This window comes from Macrotis lagotis, chromosome 7 (genome assembly GCF_037893015.1).
Source record: "Macrotis lagotis isolate mMagLag1 chromosome 7, bilby.v1.9.chrom.fasta, whole genome shotgun sequence".
In the NCBI taxonomy this organism is placed as follows: Eukaryota; Metazoa; Chordata; class Mammalia; order Peramelemorphia; family Peramelidae; genus Macrotis; species Macrotis lagotis.
In genome coordinates this window covers 37,186,889-37,211,706 of record NC_133664.1, presented here as the reverse complement: position 1 = coordinate 37,211,706, position 24,818 = coordinate 37,186,889, and the positions used below count along the sequence as shown (strand labels likewise).

Sequence of the window (24,818 nt, the reverse complement as noted above, 5' to 3'; positions counted from 1 at the left end):
TCAAAGACAATTTTAGGATATCTGTGATGGAGAATACCATCAGTATTTAGAGAAAGATCTGTGTGGTTTAAACAAAGACCAAAGATTATTAACTTCAATTTTTTTTTATAAAAGGGTGTCTTATGTACTACATAATTTTGCTATCTCTGATATTTCATTATCTCCTCGAGGATATGATTTCTCTCTCAACACATTCAATTTCAATCAATATATAGCATGGAAACAGTATAAAGATTATCAGACTGCCTTCTGGGGGGGGTAGAGGGAGGCAAGGGAGAGTGGGGGAAATTGTCAAATTCAAAACCTTACAAAAATAATAGGTAGAAACTACTATTGTATATAATTGGAAAACAAAATATTAATAAAGATTAGTCAAGGCAAAAAAAGAAATTGTGATATATACACACACAATGGAATATTATTGTACAATTAAGAATCCCACAGTAATATATGTTAAATTGTTTTGCAAATTTTAATGCATTAAATGTTGGATCAAAGTGGGTGCCCATAAATTGGAAAATGGCTAAAAAATTTTAATATATGAAAGCAATGGAATATTTCTGTGCAGTGGAAAATGCCAAATAAGATGAATTTGGAGAAACATAGGAGGATTTGTATGAGCTGATGCAGGGTGAGATAAGCAGAACCAACAGAACAGCCTACATAATGACGCTTAACGATGTAATTTAAAAAGAAGCCAAACCCTGTGTAATTAGACAACACCCTGACAATGATTTCAGGGGACAAAAAACAGGATCTAACTCTGCTTTCTGCAGAAATGTGGGGACCGCAAGGGCAGAACAGAACATTGTCCATCATGGCCATTGGAGTCACTATTTTCCCTTGCCTGTTTTTCTTCAGTTCTTGGCAGGGCTGCAGGGGAAGGAGTTGGCAATATCCAGAAATGAATGGGATGTAAAACCAAAGGCATAAATAAAATTTATTTTTTTCAAAAAATATTTCCTTTTTTGATCTTTTGCCATGGATATAGTGGGGCAGGGCTTAGCAGGTGGACCCCAATAAACACACATATGCATGGGAGAGTCTCAGGTCCTAAGAATGCAGTTAAGCAGTCACCTCCTGGGGTGCTATCAGGCTTTTTTAGAATGAGAGGGGGGTCCCCCCCACATCCTGGGGATGCTGCAGACTTTGTAATGGGAGGAGGGAGGAGGAGGGAAGTATGGGGGAAGAGTAGCCTGGGAAAACTTCCTTTGGAGCTCCTTGGAAGGAAAAGAAATCCATTCTCTAAAGAGATTGTAATCTGGCTTCATGAGTTGTTCCTGTTTTGATCTGGTTTGGCAGAGCCCCTGCTTTCATTTTCTCCACCAGTCATACTCTGCAGTTGGGCTAGGCCAAGGAACAGTGAGGGCATTAGGACCGAGAGAAAGACACCCACTTTGCTCTGTATTATGTCTGGCAAAAGGCTCCCTCACTGAGGACTGGAGTTATGTGTGAAAGAAAGTCAGGGGCTGACTCGTTTACATCTGTTGATCTGACCTGACTTGAGGCATCAAAACAGGGAACCGCCGCTGTCAAAGCTGCTTGGGAGAAGGACCAACCAGCTCAGCCCGGGCAGCTATGAGCAACTTGGACTGCAGGGAAAAGCAGTGGAAGAAGCCATTGAGAAAGATGGACTAATCATTTTTTAAAAAATTTATCTGCAAGATAAAGAAAAGGGGCAAAAGTGGTGGTGGTGGGAGGTGTGGGTGGGCAGCCCCCAGAGGGCTCAGAAGCAAGTCACAGGAGGACTTTGGAGAGGAGGGAAGGGGTCAAGCTTTGTGGCCTTCGAGAGTCAGCAGGTACCACGTACTGTTGGCAGACGTCGGAGGGAGGCATGAGACCACGTTAAGTGGCAGGCACGTGCCTGCCCGGAGGAAACCCCAGGAAGCTGCTCTGCTGGAAGCTACCTGGTCTGGGTCTGACCTAGACCTGGGAAGGAGGACGAACATGACCTGGCTTACCGGGGGACCTTCTGCACCATGCTCCTAAGGAGGCGGTCCAGAGCTGGGCCCCGCAGGCTGCAGTTCCTGGTGGTGGTGTTGATGCTGGGATGCTTACTGGTGATGGTGACAGTGCTGCATCCGCCGCCTCAGGACCTCTCCAGGGACCTCTTGGCCCAGGCTGAGAAGCCCAGCTCCCAAGTGGGCTATCAGGTGGACTTTGGCAAAGCCCAGGACTGGGTGCTGGAGACCGAGGAAGAGAGTCAGGAGTATTACCCCCTGGAGGGCCTGGCCCCCTTCATCTCTCTGAAAGAGGACGAGCTGCTGGTGGCAGTGGTCTCCCCCCGGGACAGGAGGAACCAGAGCCAGGCCAGGAAGAGAGGAGGCTACCGGCTGGTCAAGCAGCAGGAAAAGAGACTGGAGGAGGGCGCCCTGGCCAGACCCGCCTTGCACTGGGGGGCCCAGGTGGAAGGCCTCTCCCTGGCAGACTCTGAGGCAGATGATGGGGGAGAGCAGCTAGAGAAGGCTGGATCGGACCCCTATGGCTTCAATGAAGTTCTAAGCCGGCAGATCTCTCTGCACAGGGAGCTGCCTGAGGTTCGCAATCCTCTGTAAGTAAGTCTCTGCCTCCCCTCCTGCCCCCTCCCTCCCTGCTCTGAAAGAAGAGGGCATCCCTGCAGGATTCTCTCCTCCCCATCCATCCCTCCCCTGTGGAAGACTCTCCATCTGCAGCCAACCCTGAGCGGTCCTCCCCACCTCTGCTCCTCCTTCCCACTGACTCCGGGGAGTCGAGAGCCGGAAGCTGCCCCTCGTTTGATAGATGGGCAAACTGAGGCTCAGGGAGGAACCGCCACTCCCCAGAAGTCTGACTAGCAGAACCAGAGTTTTAATGCCCATCCTCTGGCTGCCAACCCTTTCGAGACTCTCCTAGACTGCACCTCTCTCTGTCCACCCCTGCTGTCCATGGAGAGCAGAAAAGGCTGTTTGCATCAGGTTGGCTTCATTTGCCAAAACCTTGCCCACACTGGGCAGTTGAGGAACCTCCTTGCCCTGTCTTCCTTCTGGTCCCTAAGGGAGGAGCTAAGCATCCTCAGTTCTGATTCCAGGTTCTGTGACTTAGCTGGAAAAAGAGGGGCTCAGATTTGATCATTTCTAAAATTCCCCTCCCACCTGGGAAATTCCAAGACATTTTGCTCTTATTATGGTTATTTGAGCTGATTTTTTTAATTGACGGTGAGTCATAGAAAAAAGAATGCCAGACTTGGAGTCAGGGGGAACTGGGTTCAAATCTTACCTGCATAGCTTGCTAGCCATGGAGAAATCACTTAAAATCAGTTGTCTCATCTGTAAAATGAGGAAAACAAAAGGTGCACTAGCCACCTCACTAGATTATTGTGAGGCTGAAATGAGGTAGGAAATGAAAAAAAAAAAAGACTTTGTAGATCAAAACATGAGAGAGAATGGGGCATAGTAAATTGCAGAAAGACCTGGGTCCAAGGCTTTTTTTTCCTGGCTAATTCTTTGCTATGTGACCATGGTCAAGTCATTTAGACCCACAGATCAGGATGGAGAGTTTCCACACTGGGAGTCCCCCCCCTTGAACCCCCCCACCATGATGAAATCACAAGTCTGGATGAAGAAGGAAGTGCTATATAAATACCAGATGTCATTGAAAAAGATGGAATAATAATTTTTATTTCTCATTATTGATCCAAAGTATTAAAAAAATGGCAGTCATATTCCAAGGACACTCAGTGATGAAGTGCTTGCCAGCCCTGAGTGAACCATCAGCCTGACAACATTCCCAAGACGTAAACTCAGCATTGAGTTCCAAGGCCAAGACGCTCCAGGCCCAGAGAGGGAACCTGCTCTATCCGACGGACTCTCTGGAACAGCATTAGCTGCAGAGCAGAGCAAGGCTGGCAGAGATAGCAACCCTAGACCTGGAGATTTTAGGATAGATTGACCTATTCATCCATCCATCCATCCATCCATCTATCTATCTATCTATCTATCTATCTATCTATCTATCTATCTATCTATCTATCTATCTATCACCTATCTATCTCTCCCTCCATCTCTTTCTCTCTCTCTCTACCTCCATCAGCTAATCTCTTCTCTCTCTCTCTCTCTCTCTCTCTCTCTTTCTCTCTAATTCTCTCTCTCATCTACCTACCTATCATTTTTTCCCTTCTGTCATGTATTTCTATCTCTTCTTATAATAGAATTAGCCCAGAATCAAGAGAATTATGATGAGGAGAAAGACAATGTTTTAACTGAGACACTCCCTGAAGGCACTGGCTTTAGAGTCAAGGGCCCTGGGTTCAGTTCCTTGCTTGGTCACTAGCTGGCTGTGGGACCTTAGGTAAATCCCTCATCTTGGTTTCCTCTTCTGTAGAATGTGGCGATTGTACCAGAGGACCCCCAAGGCCTCTTTGGATGTCCTCCAATCAAAAAGATATGAATTACAATCCAGCTTCAGATACTAGCTGTGTGTCCCTAGGCAAGCCACAACCTTTATCTACCCCAGTTTCCTTATCTGTAAAATGGGATAATAATGATGATGATGATGATGATGATGATATAATGTTTTGCAAGGTTAATGTGAGGATGAAATGAGATAATGCTGGCAGAAAGTGCTTTCCACAATGGTTGTCACAAAGGATGTATTCCCATCCCTCCCTCCTCACTTTGAGCAACAAATTCACTCTGGTTGGATCCTCGAAGTTACACTTGTCCTGGAAGCCCAGAAAGGTTTCCAGAGGCTCCAGGGCATGACTGTGGGGAAACCAAGTCATCATTTTGTGAAGTGTGTCTGTGTGTGTGTGTGTGTGTGTGTGTGTGTGAAAGAGAGAGAGAGAGAGAGAGAGAGAGAGAGAGAGAGAGAGAGAGAGAGAGAGAGAGAGAGAGAGAATATATAGAATCTATCCCCAGGTGGGAGAAACCCAAGGCAGAGTCTTCTTGGGTTGACCATGACACTTGCCCATCCTCAGTGGTTTTAGAAAGGTTCCTGTCAGGGGTGGCGTAATGGATAGAGCACCGGCCCTGGAGCCAGGAGGACCTGAGTTCAAGCCACTTAACCCCATTGCCTTGCAAAAAACCTAAAAATAAAGGTTCCTGTCTGACCTGGGCTGTGAGGGATGGGGTAGAGGGTCGGAGTATATGTCCCCCCTCGCCCTTGCCCGCACCCCACCCCGGGCAGGACTGGCCCCTGGCCTGTGATCTGTTCACTTCTAGCCGGGAAGGCTGGAGACTGCCGCCAGTTCCCCAGGTTTGTGTCGTCCTCTGCTGGCCTAAAGATGTAAAACAATGACAGCTGAACAGTCGCCAGCCCCTAGGAGATGAAGCCTGGGGCCCAGCCAAGGAGGGCTTGGGGGGGAGAAGGGCGGAGGAGGGCATGACAGGAGCAACGTGTTCTCTTTTTCAAAATAATTTGCAAATCTTAAAATAAATTTTAAATTTAAATGTTTACATAGCTAATATCAGGAAATCACTCCAGAGCAATGAGGTGGTTTATGAAGAATCTTTCCATCAGCTGCTGTATTAGGTTTTAGGTACTCGGTAGACACCAGAATACACAGCAAACCACAGGCATTTATTAAGTGCCTTCTGTGTACCAGCCACGACCAAATTCAGAGATACAAAGAACAGAACAGTCCCTGCCTTCAAGGAGTTGCCATTCCTTGTGCTATGAGGATGGTTCAGAGCCTGGACCAGTACCCTGAGGAAGTGCCATCTTCAGAGTTAGTCTCAGTCACATCCTCTAAGCGGATTGAGGAGGGAGTGCATCTAATTCAGCACCTCCTGGACCTTCCCTGTTGTTCAAGTGAAGACAATGAGGCCAAGGGCTTCTATGGCTGAAACTGGGAACCCAACCCAATCATTTTTTTTTAAAAAAAAGATTTTATTTATTTTGAGTTTTACAATTTTTTCCCTGATCTTACTTCCCTCCCCCCACCCCCCCACAGAAGGCAATTTGCCAGTCTTTACATTGTTCCCATGGTATGCATTGATCCAAATTGAATGTGATGAGAGAGAAATCATATCCTTAAGAAAGAAATATAAAGTATGAGATATAGCAAGATCAGGCAATAAGATATCAGATTTTTTTTTCTAAATTTCTAAATTAAAGGTAATAGCCCTTGGTCTTTGTTCAAACTCCATGGCTCTTTATCTGGATACAGCCGGTATTCTCCATTGCAGACAGCCCCAAATTGTGCCTGATTGTTGCACTGATGGATGAGCGAGTCCATCAAGGTTGATCATCACCCCCATGTTGTTGTTAGGGTGTACAGTGTTTTTCTGGTTCTGCTCATCTCACTCAGCATCAGTCCATGCAAATCCCTCCAGGCTTCCCTGAATTCCCATCCCTCCTGGTTTCTAATAGAACAATAGTGTTCCATGACATACCTATACCACAGTTTGCTAAGCCATTCCCCAATTGAAGGACATTTACTTGATTCCCAATTCTTTGCCACCACAAATAGGGCTGCTAGGAATATTTTTGTACAAGTGATGTTTTTACCCTTTTTCATCATTTCTTCAGAGTATAGGCCCAGTAGTGGTATTGCTGGATCCAAGAGTATGCACATTTTTGTTGCCCTTTGGGCATACCAACCCAGTCTTCTTAAAAGTCAAACCAAACCCCCACCGCCCCACCTCTTAGCCTATGGTGGCAATTGCCAACAGGGAACCATCCAAGGTGGAACACTTGGCCCAAATCACTGATCACTGGGAAGATAGTAGAGCTTCCTGCTCCCATCCATCTCAAAAGAGAATATGTATACAGGCTATCTAATGCCCCTACATTTGGGTGAATGCCCAGTGATCCACTAGGGCAGCCTAGCCCTGGGTAAAACCCTCCTTCTAATCCAAGAGCGGCCCCTTCCCCACTTGAGCTTGGAACACCCAGGATGACCCTATGGCTTTCACATATTCTCCTCCTTCAAGAGAGATCATTGGCTGCATCTTTCATGAAGGCTTCCCGACTTCATTTACTGTAATAACTCACCTGTCCAATTCTGCCCATTTCATGAATTCCTGGTCCTTAAACCTGTTTACTGAGCACCTCCTATGGACACAATAGTATGAAGGTTTAACGGCAACTGTGATTATTAAGCGCCTACTGTATATAAGGGCCTGAGTTAGAGACTAGGGTTATGAAGATGAACGAGGACAGTCCCTGCCCCTTGAGCCCGTGGTGTAGTGGGTAGCTCCAAACTGGAGTTTGGAGAGAGAAAGTGGATGGGGAGCAACCTGCTGGTTGGGAAAGTCCGTTCAAATCCTCCCTAGGAAAGTTGTAACCTCCCAGAATTCTAGGTAACTCCAATAGCCAATAAGGTGGTGTGCTACACTGGTGGAGGGAGTTTCTTTTCCCAGGAATTCCCTATATTAATAAATTCTCAGACTAGTCCCCATCCCTTTCCTTTTGCAGTCTGAAAATCTAAGTTCAAATCCTGTCTCCATTACATACTATTTATTTGAGGACCAAATAAAAGAATGCATGCAAAGTGCTTTGTTTTCCCTCAAAATAGTATATTCTTTATGAGAAATCTTTACTGTTTTTATAGACCATGATATTTGTTATTGCTGTTTATAACTCTAGGTCGGCTATATTTGTTACCATGTAATAATTCCTTGGGTGGGGAGAACCAGAGAATACGTAAATAGTATGAAGCAGCCAATGATGGCAATGGAAGAGATCTCGTGTGCTCTAGAAAAATGTGCAGAGGGGGCGGCTAGGTGGCGTAGTTCAGTCAGGAGGACCTGGGTTCAAATCCGGCTCAGACACTTAATAATGACCTAGCTGTGTGGCCTTGGGCAAGCCGCTTAACCCCATTGCCTTGCAAAAACCTAAAAAAAAAATGTGCAGAGGGGATGATCACTTTAGGGCAAAATATAGTATGAGCCAATAAGGTGATGAACGTCACAGGGTCATGGATGAGATAAGAGTCAATAGAAAGGCATGAAGTCACTGGGCAAACTTGGAAGGCTTCACGGAACGGGGAGACGAGCTGGGCTGGAGGATGAAGACAGACCAGCTCTCCTCAACTATCAGCATTCAGACCCCGCCCCCCCTTCTGAACAACTACAGTAGTTTCTGTGGAGAACATCTGTTTTTGTGTCTCTGATGCTTATGTTTGTGGTTTGTGGGCTCCACTGTTATCCTCAAAACACCCGGAGAAGATGAGGAAGGTCTCCCAACAGAGGCAATACAGTACTGTGGAAAGAGTTGACTTCCGAGTCAGAGTCAGTTAGGTGGCCTTGGGCAAATCACTTCTTCTTCCCTTTCCTCCTGCTTAAAATGAAAGGGGCTGGGCCCGGTAGTCTCTGAAGGCCTTTCCAACTCTCAATCTGTCATTCGTGCTAGATGTAACATTCTGGGAGGATGTGAACAAGAATAGGATAGGTAAGCATGGGTGCGGTATGATCTGTCTCTGAAAGGAGCATTGGCTTTTTTTTTTTTTGCAAAGCAATGGGGTTAAGTGACATGCCCAAGGCCACACAGGTAACTATTAAGTGTCTGAGGCCAACATTTGAACTCAGATCCTCCTGACTCCAGGGCCAGTACCCTATTCGCTGTGCCACCTAGCTACCCCTGAATATACGTTTTTAACTGTCCCATCAGTTCCAGGGAACATGGAGCCGGTGAGAATGGTAGTGGTTGGGACCCCCAACTCAGAGGCCTTTCTTGTTCCTCCAGGCTCTCCCTGCCCTTGTGTAGAAGGGGAAGACAGATTACTGGCTGGGTATCTAGATCTTCCTTTGCTTTCTGCCCCCTTCTTTCCCGAGAGAGGCAAAACTAGGAGGAGCCTGGAGAAAGTCCCTGGCAGCCTGGTTATGTGGGGAGGTTGAGGGTCCTGACTGGATGGTTCCATTCAGATCCAAGTGAGTTTAAAGCCCAAGTCAACCAACTGAGATGGAAAACAAAACCAGGCCCAGTGGGTCCCCCCAGGAGAGGGTCCGGGAACAGGGTGTCAGGAACCCAAAGTGTTGATGACCCCTGAGAAAAAATCCCTTAATCTCCTGGCTCCCAGTCTAGCCAGCTCAAGGAAAACAACACAGGCACATTTCCTTACTCTGGGGTCCCCCCACCCCAGGACCAGCTGGCAGGGAGAGGGAGCAGTGGGGTCACAGCCACAGCCCCCTCACATTCCCTTGACAGTCCCTCCACTTATCCTGCCCTTGATTAATCTTCAGTGAACAAAGTCGCTTTGTCTATGGCAGCAGCCGTTTACTTCAGTATATACGTATCAAACGAGATAATATCTGAAGGTTATTTAGTGAAGCAGAGGTGGCTTGCTTTCCTTCCTTCCCTTTATTAAGCCTCGACATGGGAAGAGTGAGGTGCTGGCTCCTTGGGAACATTTGATTATATGATGTTTGAATAAGAAACTAAGCCTGCCTTCAGGAAGCCTGAGGTTCTCTTGTGTCTGACCCTTCATGACTTATTTGGGGTTTTCTTGGCAAAGATCCTAGAGAGGTTGGCCATTTCCTTCTCTGGCTCATTTGACAGATGAGGAAACTGAGGCAAATGATTAAGTGACTTGCCCAGGGTCACCCAGATGGTAAGTGTCTGAGGCTGGATTTGATATCAGGGCTTCCTGACTCCAGAATAAGCTATGCCACCCATTACCCCTCCTTGCTTCCAGTCGCCCAGTTTTATAACCTCAGAGTCATTGTTGACTCCATTCTCAGGTACCCTCCATAGCTGTTCAGTTGCCAGATCTTGCTGATTTTGCTTCTCTGACATCCATCCCCTGCCCTCTGCTCACACAGTCATTCCCCCCCATCCAGGCCCTCATGACTTCTCATCTGAATAGCTTCCAAATGACCACCTTGCACCCAGTCTCTCCTTTCTTTAATCCATCCTCTGCATCTCCTCTAAGATCCAACAGTGCCACTTCCCTGGACCACCAGCTTTAGCACTTTTCTGTTGCCTCTAAGAGAAAAATCCAAATTCCTCTATTCAGCCTTGAAAGTCCATGAAGGACATTGAAACCCTTTATTGACTGGCCCCCACCTATGGACTCCTTTCACAGCAGCCCCTTCATGCATGCATCATCCCACCCAGATTGACCCATTTGTGGTCCCTGAAGTTGGCATTCTAAAGTCCACTTCCTGTCTCAGACAATAGCCTTCCCCACCTGGAATGTCTTCTCTTCTCACCTCCACCTCCAAGAATTCATCCCAAAGCACAGCTCTGTTGGCACAGTGGATATAGCGCCAGACCTTCAGTTGTGTGACCCTGGGACAAGCCCTTGAACCTCTCAGTCTCAGTTTCTTTATTTGTAAAATGGAGATAACAACAGCACCTAGCTCCCAGGGCAGTCGTGAGGATCATCGATGATGATGATGATGATGATGATGATGATGATGATGATGATGATGATGATTGGTATTGAGCTGACCCTTCCCAGGATATCTCTCTCCTCTACCCAAAGCATCCACCTTTGTATATATTTGCATTTACTTATCTATGTGTGTATTGTCCAGTAGAATAAGAGTTTCCTTATCATTCCCAGTACCAGCCAGGCATCCAGTAAGAGCTTAATAAATATTCTTTGAATTAAAATGTTGACTTGAATTATGGGAAGAGAAGGAAGTGGAAGAGTCACAAGAATGAAGTTTTGTTTTTTTTTTTTTGCAAGGCAAATGGGGTTAAGTGGCTTGCCCAAGGCCACACAGCTAGGTAATCATTAAGTGTCTGAGGCCGAATTTGAACTCAGGTCCTCCTGACTCCAGGGCCGGTGCTCTATCCACTGCACCACCTAACCGCCCAAGAATCAGTTCTTGAAGGCTATTCTTGAAGGCACATGGTCTAGTAGGGTCTTCCATGCTGAGATGGCTTCAAAGATAGCGACCCTGGCAGTAGGCTTGAGTTGAAATCTTAGCTTTTGCCCTTATCTGTGTGACTGACTGTGAGAGGCATCTTTGTTTACTCATCTCTAGCTCTGCCTTACTGGATTGTTGGGATCTGAACCTTTTGTAAACCTGGAAGTACCATAGATGTGGGTGTTATATGATGATTATTACATTCATTTGTTGTGGCAAATGAGCAAAAAGAGATGGCATAGAATCAGGGATTAGTAAGAATGAATTCATTGAGGTCATTACTTATTCAAAGTCAATACTAGCAGTGTGCTTCTCTGGAAAATGCAGATGATAGACCCTGCTTGTCCTCTCAGGACTGTTAAGAGGGTGGCCAAGGCAAGTCCCTGTGAGCATTGGCCATTCTTTGAAGGACAGGTGCTCTCAACAGCCAGGGTACAGTTAACTTCCAATTATCTGTGAATGGATTATCCACTTTGCAGGTGATACAAAGCAAACCTCCTCCAGCACCTCCATTTAGCTGGTTCCCCATCTGCCAACAGTAGGGTTTTTCCAGGGAAGGGCCAGAGCCTGGGTAAGTGTGAACATGGCAGAGCATATGGGTGCATCTCTGGCTGAATCCAGTCTACCTTATTGGGTCTGGGAGCAGAGCATCATTTTTGAACCAGTTAGTTGTCTTCTCTCTCTTATGTTATCTAAAATTTATTTCCACTGAGAGAGCTATGTACTGTGGTTAGGACATTGCCAGCTCTCATGCCAGGAGAGGCCGGCCATGGTTGAGATCTAATCAGTTCAATTCCTCAAATGTATCAAATGCCTACTATGTGCAAAGCACATAGGGATTGGCTTTATAAGATCACAGTTCCTACCTGTTGGATCAATACCATAATAAATCAGAATCAGAGTCAGTTGTATGACCCTGGGTAAATCACTTCTCTTTCCCTCTCCTTAAAATGAAAGGTTGGGTAGTCTCTGAAGGCCTTTCCAACTCTCAGTCTGTGGACCATGATAGCTGGTAATGTTCTGAGAGGACGTGAACAATAGGGGCACAGGATAGCAGGCATGAATGGGGTATAATCTCTGTCTCTGTGAATGCCATAAGACCTGGATTCAAGTCTTGCGTCTATCTGGTTGTGTGACCCAGGTCAAGTCACTTAACCCTTCAATGTCCCAGGCAATTCTCTAAAATGCTGCTGATCCCAAAGGATGTTTCTTCTCAAGGAACTCCCTCTATCAATAAACTCAGGATCAGTCAGAAAATATAGATTATCCCCAAAATCATTAGACCACAATATTAGGCCCAAAATACGGAATATGATTATTCATTCCCCACAAGTCTTACTCTGATGCTCCATGGAATCCTACTATTTCAAAGTGCTTAGAACAGACCCTGGTACATTCTAGGAGCCATCCACTTCATGGTGGTGTGGAAGTGACGCTGAGTTCTTGAAGGCACATGGTCTAGTAGGGTCTTCCATGCTGAGATGGCTTCAAAGATGGTGACCCTCGCAGTAGACTCTGGTTTCAGAAGACTGGCCTCACTAAGAGTGGGGAGGCTCATCACCAGCAGTCTGGACATATGGAGATGAATTCTTTGGTCATGGCAACTCTCCATCCCTCCCCCCCCAAAAAGAAAAAGATCAAAATAATTATTAAGACTAGCTCATTTGTGTGCTTTAAGACTTACAAAACCCTTCACATACATTATTTCATTTTATCCTCGCAATATTCTATGAGATAAATGCTATTTGTCCTCATTTTGCAGTTGAGGGAATGGAGGCAGTTAGGTTTAAGTGACTTGCTCAGGGTCACACAGTAAATTTGGGGGGGTGAAATTTAAACTCAGGTCCTCTTGTCTCCAAGTTCAATATTCTGTATTCACTGAACCACAGAGGTGCCTTAAAATGGGCCTCAGTCTCATGCAACCCCTGTTTCTGAAATGGGGGCAATACCCCATTTGAGTATAATTATTCTTTTTATTTTTTTGAACTGACCCTGAGGAAAGGCACTCCCAGTGAGGAAACTCCCTTTAATAATGCAGATCTGCCATTTGCAGCCTTATAAAATTGCCTAGGGGCCCCAAGGAACCTCAGTGTCATTGGTCCCTCTTCAAGGCCACCTGTCTGGGTCAGTGAGAAAGGACAAGAGATCTCACACCCAGGAATGCTGGTGCTCATCATGAGCAGTTACTTCTTTTTCTCCTGATAAAGAATTTTCCACCTAGAGAATCTGAGGCTACATCTTCGCTCTTTCAAAGGCCTGGGAAGGGCAGGGGGGTCCATCATTGACCCACAACAAAGGAGATCCCACACTGGCACTCCATCCACTACTATTTAGTTACTATAGTTCAGGGAGCACCAGGCTTTCAGCTGCAGAATAAAAGATGTTTTCCCAGAGCTTCTCAGTCAATTTACAGGTCCAGGGGGAGACTCATAAAAATCCCAAACCCAAAGATGGCAGTTCTTTGATTTTGGACTTGCCTCTTTTTCCCACAAGCTTTTATTCCAAACACGCAAAGAAAACTATTCCCCCATCCCCCTGCCCCTGTTTCCTTGAAGGAATCTGATGATCTCCCCAGGTACACTTGTGATAGGTAGCCAGAAGAAGACCCTCAAAATTCAATTCCCAAGATCATGGAGTGGGAGCCAGAAGGGGCTACAGAGACCATTCGGTCCAGTTCCCTCATTTTATAGATGATGCAGATTAAATGACATATCCTAGATCACAAAGGCAGTAGATGACAAAGGTGGGATCTAAACCATGGCTGTTTCTGGCATGCCAAATTCAATTCAAGTCAATGTGCAATTATTAAGCGCCTTCTATATGCAAAATACTGAGAACCCAAAGATGAAAACAAAGCAGCTCCTTCCCTGAAGGAGCTTAGGTGACAAAAGACTTTTCTCTCCCTGCCTCCCATCCCTTTCACCCCTCCTTTCTCATCAGCTATATAATGGCATTCATAATTTTTTTGGAAATGTTCACCAGGTAGAGGTGCCTGGGTTCAAGAGAGCCCAGAGGACATAGGGAGGCTGGTTTTGACATGCTTCTTAGAGCCTTCTCATATCAGCAACATTTTTTGTGTCCTTACTAAGCAGGAGAAGCCCCTACTCTGCAAATGACACTCCCAACTTCCCCCCAAAAGAATTCAAACACATTGCCACCTCATTTGCAGCCCCACCTGGGATCTCAGAGAGAAGCTCCATGCAGTGCTTCCCCGACTGGGCCTGCCTCCCGTTCCCATCGCCTTGCCAAACACAAAATAATAAACCTCTGGCTTCTCTTAAAAGGTTCTAATAGGCCTCGAGACACGGCTGCCTGCCAGACTTCTGTTTGTAATATTCAGCTCCCTGGTCCAGAATCATGTCAAGCAGCTTCATCACCACAACCCAGGTTCGCCCAGAGTGCAGATGCTTCTCCCCAATACGCTGAGTACTAGGGCTTTCCGCTCCCCCTCCTGCTAATGATTCCCTAGTCCCATGGAAAGGGGTCAGACTCACCAAAATGAAGTTGTCTGGTTCTTGCCAGGGATCGCTCTACCTCATGCTTGCTGGAGAAGCCCTCCGTCTTGGAGAAGGCTTGCCAACACTTCTCAAAGCTCCAATAGACCAACCCAGCGTGCTCCAGTCCTGCTGACATCCTCCCCATTGTACAGTGGGAGGAGTACTGACTTGGAGTGGAGGGTCCAGGTTCAAATCTTGTCTCTGATATTTACTAGGCAAAATTAGACCAGTTGGTTAATCTAGGAAGTCTAACTTACATGGGAAGATCTAGGACTCAGTTTCCCTTAAAATTAATCTAGCTGGCCCAGCTCTGGAATACACTCTTATGATCTCAACCTCAGTTTCCTCCCTTCCTGTACAAAGAGAACAAAAGCATCACTTTACTGACAGCATCCTCCTGCATATGAAAAATCTAAAAAAGTGCCATGCATAGTAAATAATACCTATTGGTGGTCATATAACCCTGGAGGGCTGGCCAAGCTACATATATATATATATATATATATATATATATATATATATATATATATATATACATGTACAACCACCCAGTGGAGCTGTTGGCATGGTTTGGATGGAAAGCAGAAGAAAGAGATGCTCCTCTTTCCTCTTGCTCCTTACCTTTAGAACTTAGGAGGTGACCACTCTTCTCATATTCTCCCCTCCTGCCAGGGAGAGTAACAAGGGCAGAAAACAAACCTCAGATCCAGTCTGGTCTGTTTTTGAGGAATTTATAAAACATTATTAATAATCTCAGTTATAGAACCCTCTATTACAGGTTAGAGAAATCCTAGCTATTTTTAGACAAAATACCCATCCCCAACCATCATCTAGCTTCATGGAAGCCCAATTGTTCACAAATTATGACCAGCTAGAATTTAACATCAAAGGAGAAATAGCTTTTAAGGTACTATGAAAAAAAATCACAAATCAGAAACAATTGAAGAAATAAGTAAATCTTAGAAATAAATAATAAATGAAGGAATGAATAAAATGAATCTTGTAGCCAAATGTCTGCATAGTGAATGTGGGGTGGAGGAGGTAGGAGAGGAAAGGAGGAGGGGGGATCCATTACACTACCCCAGCCCGTTCCAGGTACACATCCCCCTTTGAGCTTTGAAGAGACAAACAGAAAACAAGGGTGCCCAGGAAGAAAAGTGCCAGAATCCCTTAAGTCAAGTCTCAGGGTCTCTCTGTCACTCCCAGGTTGGGGAGAAAAGCAGCTTGTCCCTTCCAAAGATATCCCCTCCTACCCTTCCCAACTTTTGTTTGTTTGTTTATGGAACCACAAAAGTTCAACCTTCAGAAAAGAAAGAAGGGTTATCCATGCATTATATCATAACTCTTAACCATCTTTGTGTCACAGACTCCCTCTTTTGTCAGACTAGGGAAGCTGAAGTCAGAACAATATTTTCAAATGCATAAAATAAAAGACATAGGATTACCAGTAAGCCAATTATGTTGGTCTCATTACTTATCTATGCATATCTATCTATCTATCTATATAAATATACATATATTGATTTATATATAAATGTTTATCTATTTGTTTCTATATCTATATATTTTTAAAGTTCATAAAAACTAGAAGATCCATGAACAAACAGAAAGAAGTCAAATATGTGGTCCAGGGGAGCCCCATCTTGAATCAGGAGAGTGCCTCGTCTTCTGGAAGGTCTCTCACTCTTGTGCTCCTTTTCTTCCCTCCTTCTCCTCTGACCCCAGGTGTCTGCAGCAGGACTATGGTGACAATCTGCCCACAGCCAGCGTCATCATCTGCTTCCATGACGAGGCCTGGTCTACCCTCCTCCGAACTGTGCACAGTGTCTTGGACACGACTCCCAGACCCTTCCTCAAGGAGATCATTCTTGTTGATGACCTCAGCCAACAAGGTAGAGGCTTCCTCCCCCCACCCCTTTCCCTGCTTCTGCCAGTTTTTCTAAGGTTTTGAGTCCCAGGGAGGGGAGTGGATGGGAACTATAGCAAGTCAATCATTACATGAGCATGGGCAAACTAAGGAAAAGGTAGCCAAGTCTCTGGAGACCTGGGTTCTAGTTCTGCCACTTATGTGGGCAAGCCACTTATCCCTGATTGCCTCCAAAAGAAAAAAGAAAACAAAAGGTGAGATCCCTGAGGATGGAGGTGTGCAAGCTTCAGTTTGATCACATGCCCACCACATCATACAGAGGCAATCCAGCCCAATCCGGCCCTGAACAGAAACAACATATCCCACAGGCGGTCAACCTTTTACTTGAAGGCTTCTAATGAGGGGGAGTCAGTTCAAGGCCCAGGCTCAGGGGAGCTGATTGTTAAATGTTCACCTTGGACATCAGCCAAAGCTGCAAATTCAGGTTTAATTTCTCATTTTCTTGATTATTTAGATTTAAGAAAGTCAGAGAGAGAAAATGTTAATAATTTAGCTTAAACTTAAAAGTATGTTGTACCTTTTTAGAGAGCCAGTTGTTTCACATTTATCAGCACACCCCAGGGAGAAATCTATCACCTCTGAAATAAATGTCACAAAGAATGAAGGCACTTTAGAATTTAACTCCTCAGGTGGGTCATTATTGTCTCTTGTTTTCACAGGCTCTTAGAATAAGCTTGTTTCCCTGGTTTCTGAATTCCTAGCAACTAGTGAGGGCAGAGCTTGTCAAAGACAGACACAATAATAGAGAAAAATTGGAGGAGAAGGAGGAGGAGTCCAGTTGACTAAGCAGATAAAGCCCATATTACTGAGAGGAGTAAGAGATGGGGTAATTTGCTGGAAAGAACACTAAATTTGGGGTCTTCAGACCTGGGTTTAAATCCCAGCTCTGATATTTAGACTATGTGTGGGATTTTTCTGGGACCTCTGTTTTCTCATCTGTAAAATGGGGGAGTTGGACTGAACGATCAGTAGGAAGAGATGATGATCCTATAATAATTAGGCAATTAAAGGGGAACATAGGCCTCTGCTTTACAGAGTTCTAACATTCCCACTCCTGACTCCCTAAGGTAAGAGAGAGTATCTGGGTCCCCAGAGAGGAGCTCTGGCCCCAGGGACTAGACCTAGACTCATGTACAAAATAGAAACTGAATCAATACTTCTTCCTTAACTTCCTTCCCTCCAAATGGCATCTGCCATGTGTTCAAATGGTGGTGGTGGTGGTGGGGGGTACCTGTGCTCTTCCAAGGGATAAAAAGAGGACTGGAGTAGATGATGGGACTCCTGATTCTCTTCGCCTCCCTGTCCGAGCCTCCTTGGGGAGGTCATCTGAAAGCTCACCATAGATTAAATCCCACCGTGTGGTGGAGTGGTCTGCTAATGGCTCTCACTCAGGTCTCCAGCCTCAAGGGGCTGATCAGAACATCAAGTAGCCCTTGAAATCACAGGCTCTAGGAGAGGTCCCCCATTGGGGGCGCACCTGGAAGCCCTCGTCTCCACGGTAGATTCCACGATGCTCCTTGCAGAACCCCCTCTCATTCACCCCATCTCTAGTGTATTCTTCAAGTATGGAACTTGGAAAGAGTGGGGGACGGGCTAAACAAGCCCCTTGGACAAGGATCATTCCAATCAGAGGGCACCTGGACAAGACCACAAGCAATTCCCCCAACCCTCTAGCAGCCTTCATTGGTGTACTTTACTGCTGCTGATCTTCCAAGGTCCCTCTTGGCCCAGAGAACCTTCAGAAGGTGGGGTCAGAGGCAGCTGGACTCAGTTGTCTGATTAAGCAGATCTGACCTCCATGGCTGGAACAGAGAAAAGCATGGCCAGCCTCTCCTTCCTTTGTCCAATTCTGCCCTTGCCCCAAACCCCTGACAACACTCTTCATTTCCGATCTCCTTTGTCCCCTGGCCTAGGGCAGCTTTTGATAAAGAGGCTATAGCCAGCAATTTGTGCACCCCCCACCTCCGCCTGTCTCCTATGTCATTTGGAGATGCATCATGTCCTTTCTGTTCCCCCCTCCTCTAGCCAGCAATGGGGGTGCTGTTCCAAAAGGTCCCCGGGGACTGTTCTCACGCATGCTCTCATCTTGCTAATGTCCTGTCTCCCAATGTCAGGGGTCAATGGGGATCATCTTGTTCATGGACAAGGATAACAGCTGTGGCATATGTTATACATGGGCACAGTGGGAAAAAGCATCTGATGCTGGTCAGAGGAAACAGTTCAAGCCCTAACTCCTCCTATCACCAGCTGCAGGACCTCTGACCAGCTACCCACTCACAGACTCAATTTCTTCATCTATAAAATGGACTAATGGACTAATAATATACCCCTGAATTGCCTCACAGGACTCTTAGGAGGCTCCAGTAAATGCTCTGTAAATGCTTTTCCCCCAAAGAGCATCATCCACATGTGAGTGTTTGCTTTCTTTCTAGGCAGATTTTACAAAGACATCGACCAAAGCAGGTGCCTATATATTTGATTCTGGAAGTCTGGGGTGGGGGGAGAAACATTATACAACCGTCACCATGCTCTTCTCCCACTGAATCACTTGATTACCTTGGAGTCTTTTTTTTTAAATTTTTTTTTTTAGTCTTTCTTATGGCTAATCTGTCTCTCTGTTTGTCTCTCTGTCTGCCTCTGTCTGTGTCTCTGTCTCTCTCACCTCTTTCTGCCTTTGTCTGTCTCTTTTTTCTCTTTGCCTTTGTCTGTCTCTGTCTCTCTCTTTCTCTCTTTGCCTTTGCCTATCTGTCAGTCTCTCTCTCTCTGGGTCTCTCTGTGTGTTCCTCTCTCTCTGATCTCTCTGCCTTTGTCTCTGTCTGTGTGTCTCTCTCTTCCTCCTCTGCCCCCCCAATCCCCAAATATAAACAAAAAACAAAGGTTTTGGGGATCGGGGCTACTTTATTTTTTCCTATCCCCGGGGAACAACACAATGTTTAATATACCTTTGTCACATTACATTGTATTACATAGCATTAAGAATTAGATGAGTCTTACTTGGATTCCCTAATCACCTGAGGGGAGTGACCCTGGGACAGGACAGTGGAACAAGGCCTCTGGCGAGCCCGACCACACCAGGACTTCAAGACTAGGCCCAGAAACAGAGGAAATGTCTGCCCTCGGAAGTCTAACTCGCAGAGCCTTATGACTAGCTGATTTTTTTTTTCAGCCTCAGCAATTTCTAGGTAGGCAGGTATATTATAAAAGTTCCTCATCTCTAATCAAGGGGCCCAAATCTCCACCATTACAGAGTCATTCCTTTGGTAATGAACCTAGAATTTTTAGTTATAAAAATATCCACAAGATGCAAAAATGTCTTAGAGCAAAGTTGCCAGTATATTTGATAGACCCTATGAATGAAGGCTATACCCAGATCCATCATTACAGCGGAGTGAGGCGAACTAAACCCCCCAGGACCAAAGGTAGAAGCCACAGAAGTGAAGCAGACACACTCCTTCATTCACTTTAAGCTATACTAGCCTTTAATTTTCCTTCCAACTCAATTGGAAGTCTTAATTACTTCTAGTATTATATAACACCACAAATTACAAAGTTGATTTAGGGGTACCATCCTGCCAACCTTTCCCTTTACTTTCCCTGGAGGCACACCATGCTACTTGCTCCAGAGGGCCAAAACCTGGTAATAATGGCTTTGGGTGCTGTTGAAACTATGGATCCTGGGAGCCATAACATTATAATGTTCTTGACCAGAGGGTCAAAATTGTTCCCAGTGAGTTAGACTAATTAATAAAATTCTTCATAACAGAAAGTTAATCAATCAACATTTATTGTCTCTATTAAGAAATTAATTGTGAACTCATCCTATTATTAATTCATCACAGTTTATCTCTATTACTACTCTACCAGGTAGGTACTATTCTTATTTCTATTTTGTGGATGAGGAAACTGAGGCAGAGACCCGGCTGGTGGGTGCCTGGGGCAGGAACCGAGCTCGGATCTTCCTCACTCCAAGCCTCTAGGCACGGCATCACCTCGCTCCCAGGGCACCGGGCTTTCTCTGAGTCTCCACGGAAGGTCCTGATGAAGGTCCCATTCATTGCAGGCCATCTCAAGTCTGCGCTTAGTGACCACGTGGCCCAGTTGGAGGGGGTGAAGCTGCTCAGGAGCAACAAGAGGTTGGGCGTCATCAAGGGCCGCATGCTGGGGGCTGCCCGAGCTGCCGGGGATGTGCTGGTCTTCATGGACTCCCACTGTGAATGCCACAAGGGCTGGCTCGAGCCCCTCCTCAGCAGAATAGCAGACGACAGGTGGGTAGCCCGGGCCTGGGCGGGGGGAGGGGAGAGGACCTCTCTGGGGCCTGGAGGGATGGGGCTGGCCTGGGCAGTGGTGTGGACCCAGCCACTTACCGATGGAGCCACTTGAAGTGGGAGATTGCCTATGGGGGGAGGGAAAGGAGTGACTTAAAGGGGGCTTCCTCTTCCTTGGTCAAAGGGTCTGGAATTTTACCATCAGAGAGCCCATTTCTTTGGGATTGAAACCAAAGGAAGCAAACCTATTACTAATAGCAATGCTATTACTAATAACAACAGCAGCATTACAAAGCTCCTTATAGATACTATCACATTTTATTCTGACAACCATGGGAGGTAGATGCTATTATTACCTTCACTGTATAGATGGGGAAACTGAGGCAGGTGGAGGTGAAGTGCCTTGTCCAGGGTCACACGGCTAATGTGCCAGAGGCAGGGTTTGGCCTTCCCAACTCCCAGTTTAGTCCTCTGTCCACTGCATCATCCAGCTTCCCCTTTAAAGGGGCAGAGTCCACCCTCTGAGTGAGCTGGGTCAAGTCTACAGTAGATGAATTTTAAAAAGAAAAGGAAGCTAATGGCCAGATCTGGCCCCTAGAACTGATGAATAAGCTGGAGCTCCAGGCTCAATGGGATGAGCACCCTGACTCTACTCCTCTCTGTCAAAGAGGTTCTGTACACTCTGGGGTTAGCTCCGTTTAGCAAAGGGCTCAGCTGGTGGCTCTCTGCTGTTTGTGAGACCATGGGGAAGGCACTGAACGCTCGACTCTCCTTACCTGGAAAATAGGGACGAGAAAACATCTGCTCCTGGCTGTGCGGAGAGATGGCCCTCTGTGAATGAGAGCTAGGATTCCCTTCCTCAACCAGAGGAAATTGGACTCTTGATTCCCAGGGCTGCAGGCCAGTTCAGCCTAAGCAAAAAGCTAACCCCAGGTATCACCAGGAGGAATCAAAACCCCAAGGTTGAGGAAGCAGTTATGATATCAAAAGGACATAAGGTGCATGGCTTCAGTTGGGAAAAAACTCTTGTTCATCCATGTGGAATGAAGATAAGGACTGTCATCCTGAAAATCTCAATGTAAAAAAGAAGGTGCCTGATGGTACCACCTGAAGACCATCTTCCTATGACCTATCCTTCTCTCTGACCTGATGAGGAAAGGCAAGGGTGAAGCCACTTCCCTTGGGGAGTCAGGTATTTACTAAAGCACTGACAAACATCACTAGAGAGAAGCCAACAGGTCAGAGGTGGGGGATGCCAGAGATGAGAGAGACCATAGAGAGTGAGGAATCAGATTGGGAAGTCTGAGAAGCACAAACTCCATAGACTCTCAAGCAAGGAGAGGCCTCAAAGAGGCTCACCAAGAATAATTATTCTGATTTTTCCTTCTTCATTCCAAGCAATAATACTTTAATAATATTTAACAATTGTATTTCTGTTTAGCATTTAGGTAGAAGAATCTAAAATTATTAAGAACTGCCCTCAGTTTCCCCCTCCATGAAATGAGGGGCGTGAAACACGGTATAGCAGGCAGAATGCCAGCCTGAAGATAGGCAGACTTGAGTTTGATTTCTGCTCCAGATATTTGCTGGCTCTCAATCTCTTCATTTGGAAAAAGAGGGGCTAGAGCTCAATCGCTGAGGTCCCTTCCAGATATGATTCTGATTTCCAAGTTTTTTTTCCCAGATCCAAACCTATGATTCCATGATCCCTAATAACCATACTTAGAACAAAAACCAACTTCTAGCATCACTTTAAGGTCTGATGTTTGCCTCCGTAGAAAATGAGGAACATCGATATTGATCTCCCTTCTACCACACACACGTAACACACATGTATATGTGCAAATAGATATATGCAGATATAATACATATTGATAGGGACTGATGAACTAACAACTTCACATGGAGTCATAGCTTCTATGACACAGACTGTAGAGGTCATATATTTAAACACCTGTTTTTTTCTCCTTGTTTTTTTAATGCATAGATAAGGAAACTGAGACCAAGAAGTTAGGTGACTTGTTCATGGTCATAAGGTAGCATATGATAGAGGAGGGTCTGAACCTACATTCTCTGCCTACCGAGTCAGGGATCTTTCTGCTAGGAGAAGTGGAAAAGATTATAGGCTGAGGGGGGGAAATTCTTCTTTATCTCTTTAGTGTTTCCTATGGATTTTACAGAGGAGGAAACTGAGGCACAGAGAAGGGAAAGGGCCCAGTCCAGAGGCTGGATCTCGAGCAGGAAGGGCTCCTAGGTCATCTCATCCAACCCTTCATTTTACAAATGAGAAAGTAACTTGCTCAGGTTCAAACAACTAAGTGCCAGTGGTGGGATTTGAAGGAGGAGAGGAGGAGTTTAAGTATTATTAGCAGGCAAGAGGGAGCCACTGAAGAATCTATGGCAGAGAAAGGCCACCATGGGAGGGAGGCCAAGCCTTAGTTCTCATTAGCACCATCCTTCACCAACCAGGTGACAAAAGCCCTCTTGGTCATTAGGGATGGGGAGGCTGAGGTAGGTGACTTGGAGATGGCTACAAAGGCAATTTTACAAACTTTCTTGATTAAAATTAATTAACTAATGAATACCAGTCCTTAATCAAACTGTTTTCTCTTTGTGGCCCTAAAATAAGCCAGTAAGGTCCATCTGCTCAAGTCTAATCACTTTTTCCCTCTGTTTCTGATCCCAAAGATGTGATTTGCAATAGGACATAAAGCTAATGGCTCCAGGAGAGAGTTATATGAGGGGGAGGGTGGAGAGATATCATTGGTATAAGGGAATCAGGGAAGGCTTCATGGAGGAGGTGGCAAAGAATGGCTTGGCATGTAGGGAGCGTTTCAAGGTTTGCAAACTGCTTTCCATACAGTATCTCATTTAATTCTTACAAGTGCTTTCATTATGCCTAGTTAACTGATGAGGAAATGGAGGCTGAGAGGGGTTCAAGAACTTGAACAACGTCACATAGCAAGCAAAGTATCTGAGCCATAATCAGAACTCAAGCATTTATTTCTTCCTTCAAGTTAAACATGCTATCCACATTCCAGACTCAAAGGACACAGCCTAAGCAAAGGTTTGGAGGTGGGAAAGGGGTGCTTGAGGTTCGGTACAAAATGAAGAATTCTATAATGGACAAGAGGATACGGGGATCTTGGGCTCAGTTTGGTCTAAACCTTTATAAATAAGTGGGATGGACTAAATCCGTCTGACTCTACAAGGCTATGCTCAGATCCCAGTCCCTTCCCCCTGGGTCTCCCCACTTTCCAGCCTCCACAGCCCCGACAGATGCCCCCTTGGTGCTCCTGCTTTCATTCTTCCTTCTCCCAGTGATCCCCCCCCCCCAACCCTTCATCATCTTCTGCTTCATTCAGATGCTCTTGTGAAGTCTCTTTTAATCTCTGGCCCAGGGCTCTTTTTACAGCCCTTGGCAGAGGGACTCCCCCAAGAAACAACCTGAGCTTCTGGGCTCCTCCACTGGTAAAAACACAGAGCCAGGGCGAAGAGTCGAATAGTTCAGTTTGCTTTAGTTTGCCCCGCTGACTCAGAAGTGCAGAATGCTAGGGCCAGAGGGGACTTCCGAGGTCAGCTCTTCTAAGGACCTCATTTTATCAGAGAGGAAGCTCACAGAGTCCCACTAACTTCATGGTCATACAGCTATGTATATTTATTACACAAATATTAATATTTATGAAATGAGTTTATTCTATAAATATTAATATTTATAAAGAAGTTTAATGTATAATTTATAGATAAAATTATTGCAGAAACACTAATATTTATAGAATAAATTTATTCCACAAATATAAAATTATTTATAATATACAGATAAATTTATTATATGAAAATCAATATTTATTAAATAAAATTATATAAATATATAATTATCTATAATTTAGATATAGGATAAATATAAAAATATTGAATATATCATACAATTATTTATATTATACAAATATTTATATTCATTTAATACTTTTATGATAGTTATATAAATTTATCTTTATACAACATATTCATATTATATAAATTAATTATATGTTATATACACATATTTGTATTATACAAATTTATTATATATTATATCATATAAATTTATAATATTTATATTACATAAATGTATTATAAAAGCACAAAGTATTTGTTTATTATATAAATTAGAGAAATAGAAATATTCATATTTCTTACAGATATATTTATATAAACATTTATATTTCTTGTATACACTTATAAGCATATTCCTATACACATTTATTATATATGTATTTGTTATAGACGTATTTCTATTTAATGCATAAATTTATCATGAAAATATATCTATTCCTAGATATAGAGAGAGAGCTCTATAAATAAATATATATAT

The 24,818-nt window shown here is 44.8% G+C and overlaps 1 protein-coding gene across 1 annotated transcript in view; it reads left to right on the top strand.

Annotated features, from left to right (window-relative positions):
* The first annotated feature begins 1,199 nt into the window (after window positions 1-1,199).
* Window positions 1,200-24,818, top strand: part of GALNT15 (polypeptide N-acetylgalactosaminyltransferase 15) — a 45,970-nt gene continuing 22,351 nt past the window's right edge. The window contains exons 1-3 of the mRNA XM_074195753.1: window positions 1,200-2,551; window positions 15,998-16,164; window positions 20,260-20,464. Coding sequence (XP_074051854.1) covers window positions 1,980-2,551; window positions 15,998-16,164; window positions 20,260-20,464 — 944 coding nt within the window. The 5' untranslated portion in view covers window positions 1,200-1,979. The remainder of the gene's footprint in view (window positions 2,552-15,997; window positions 16,165-20,259; window positions 20,465-24,818) is intronic.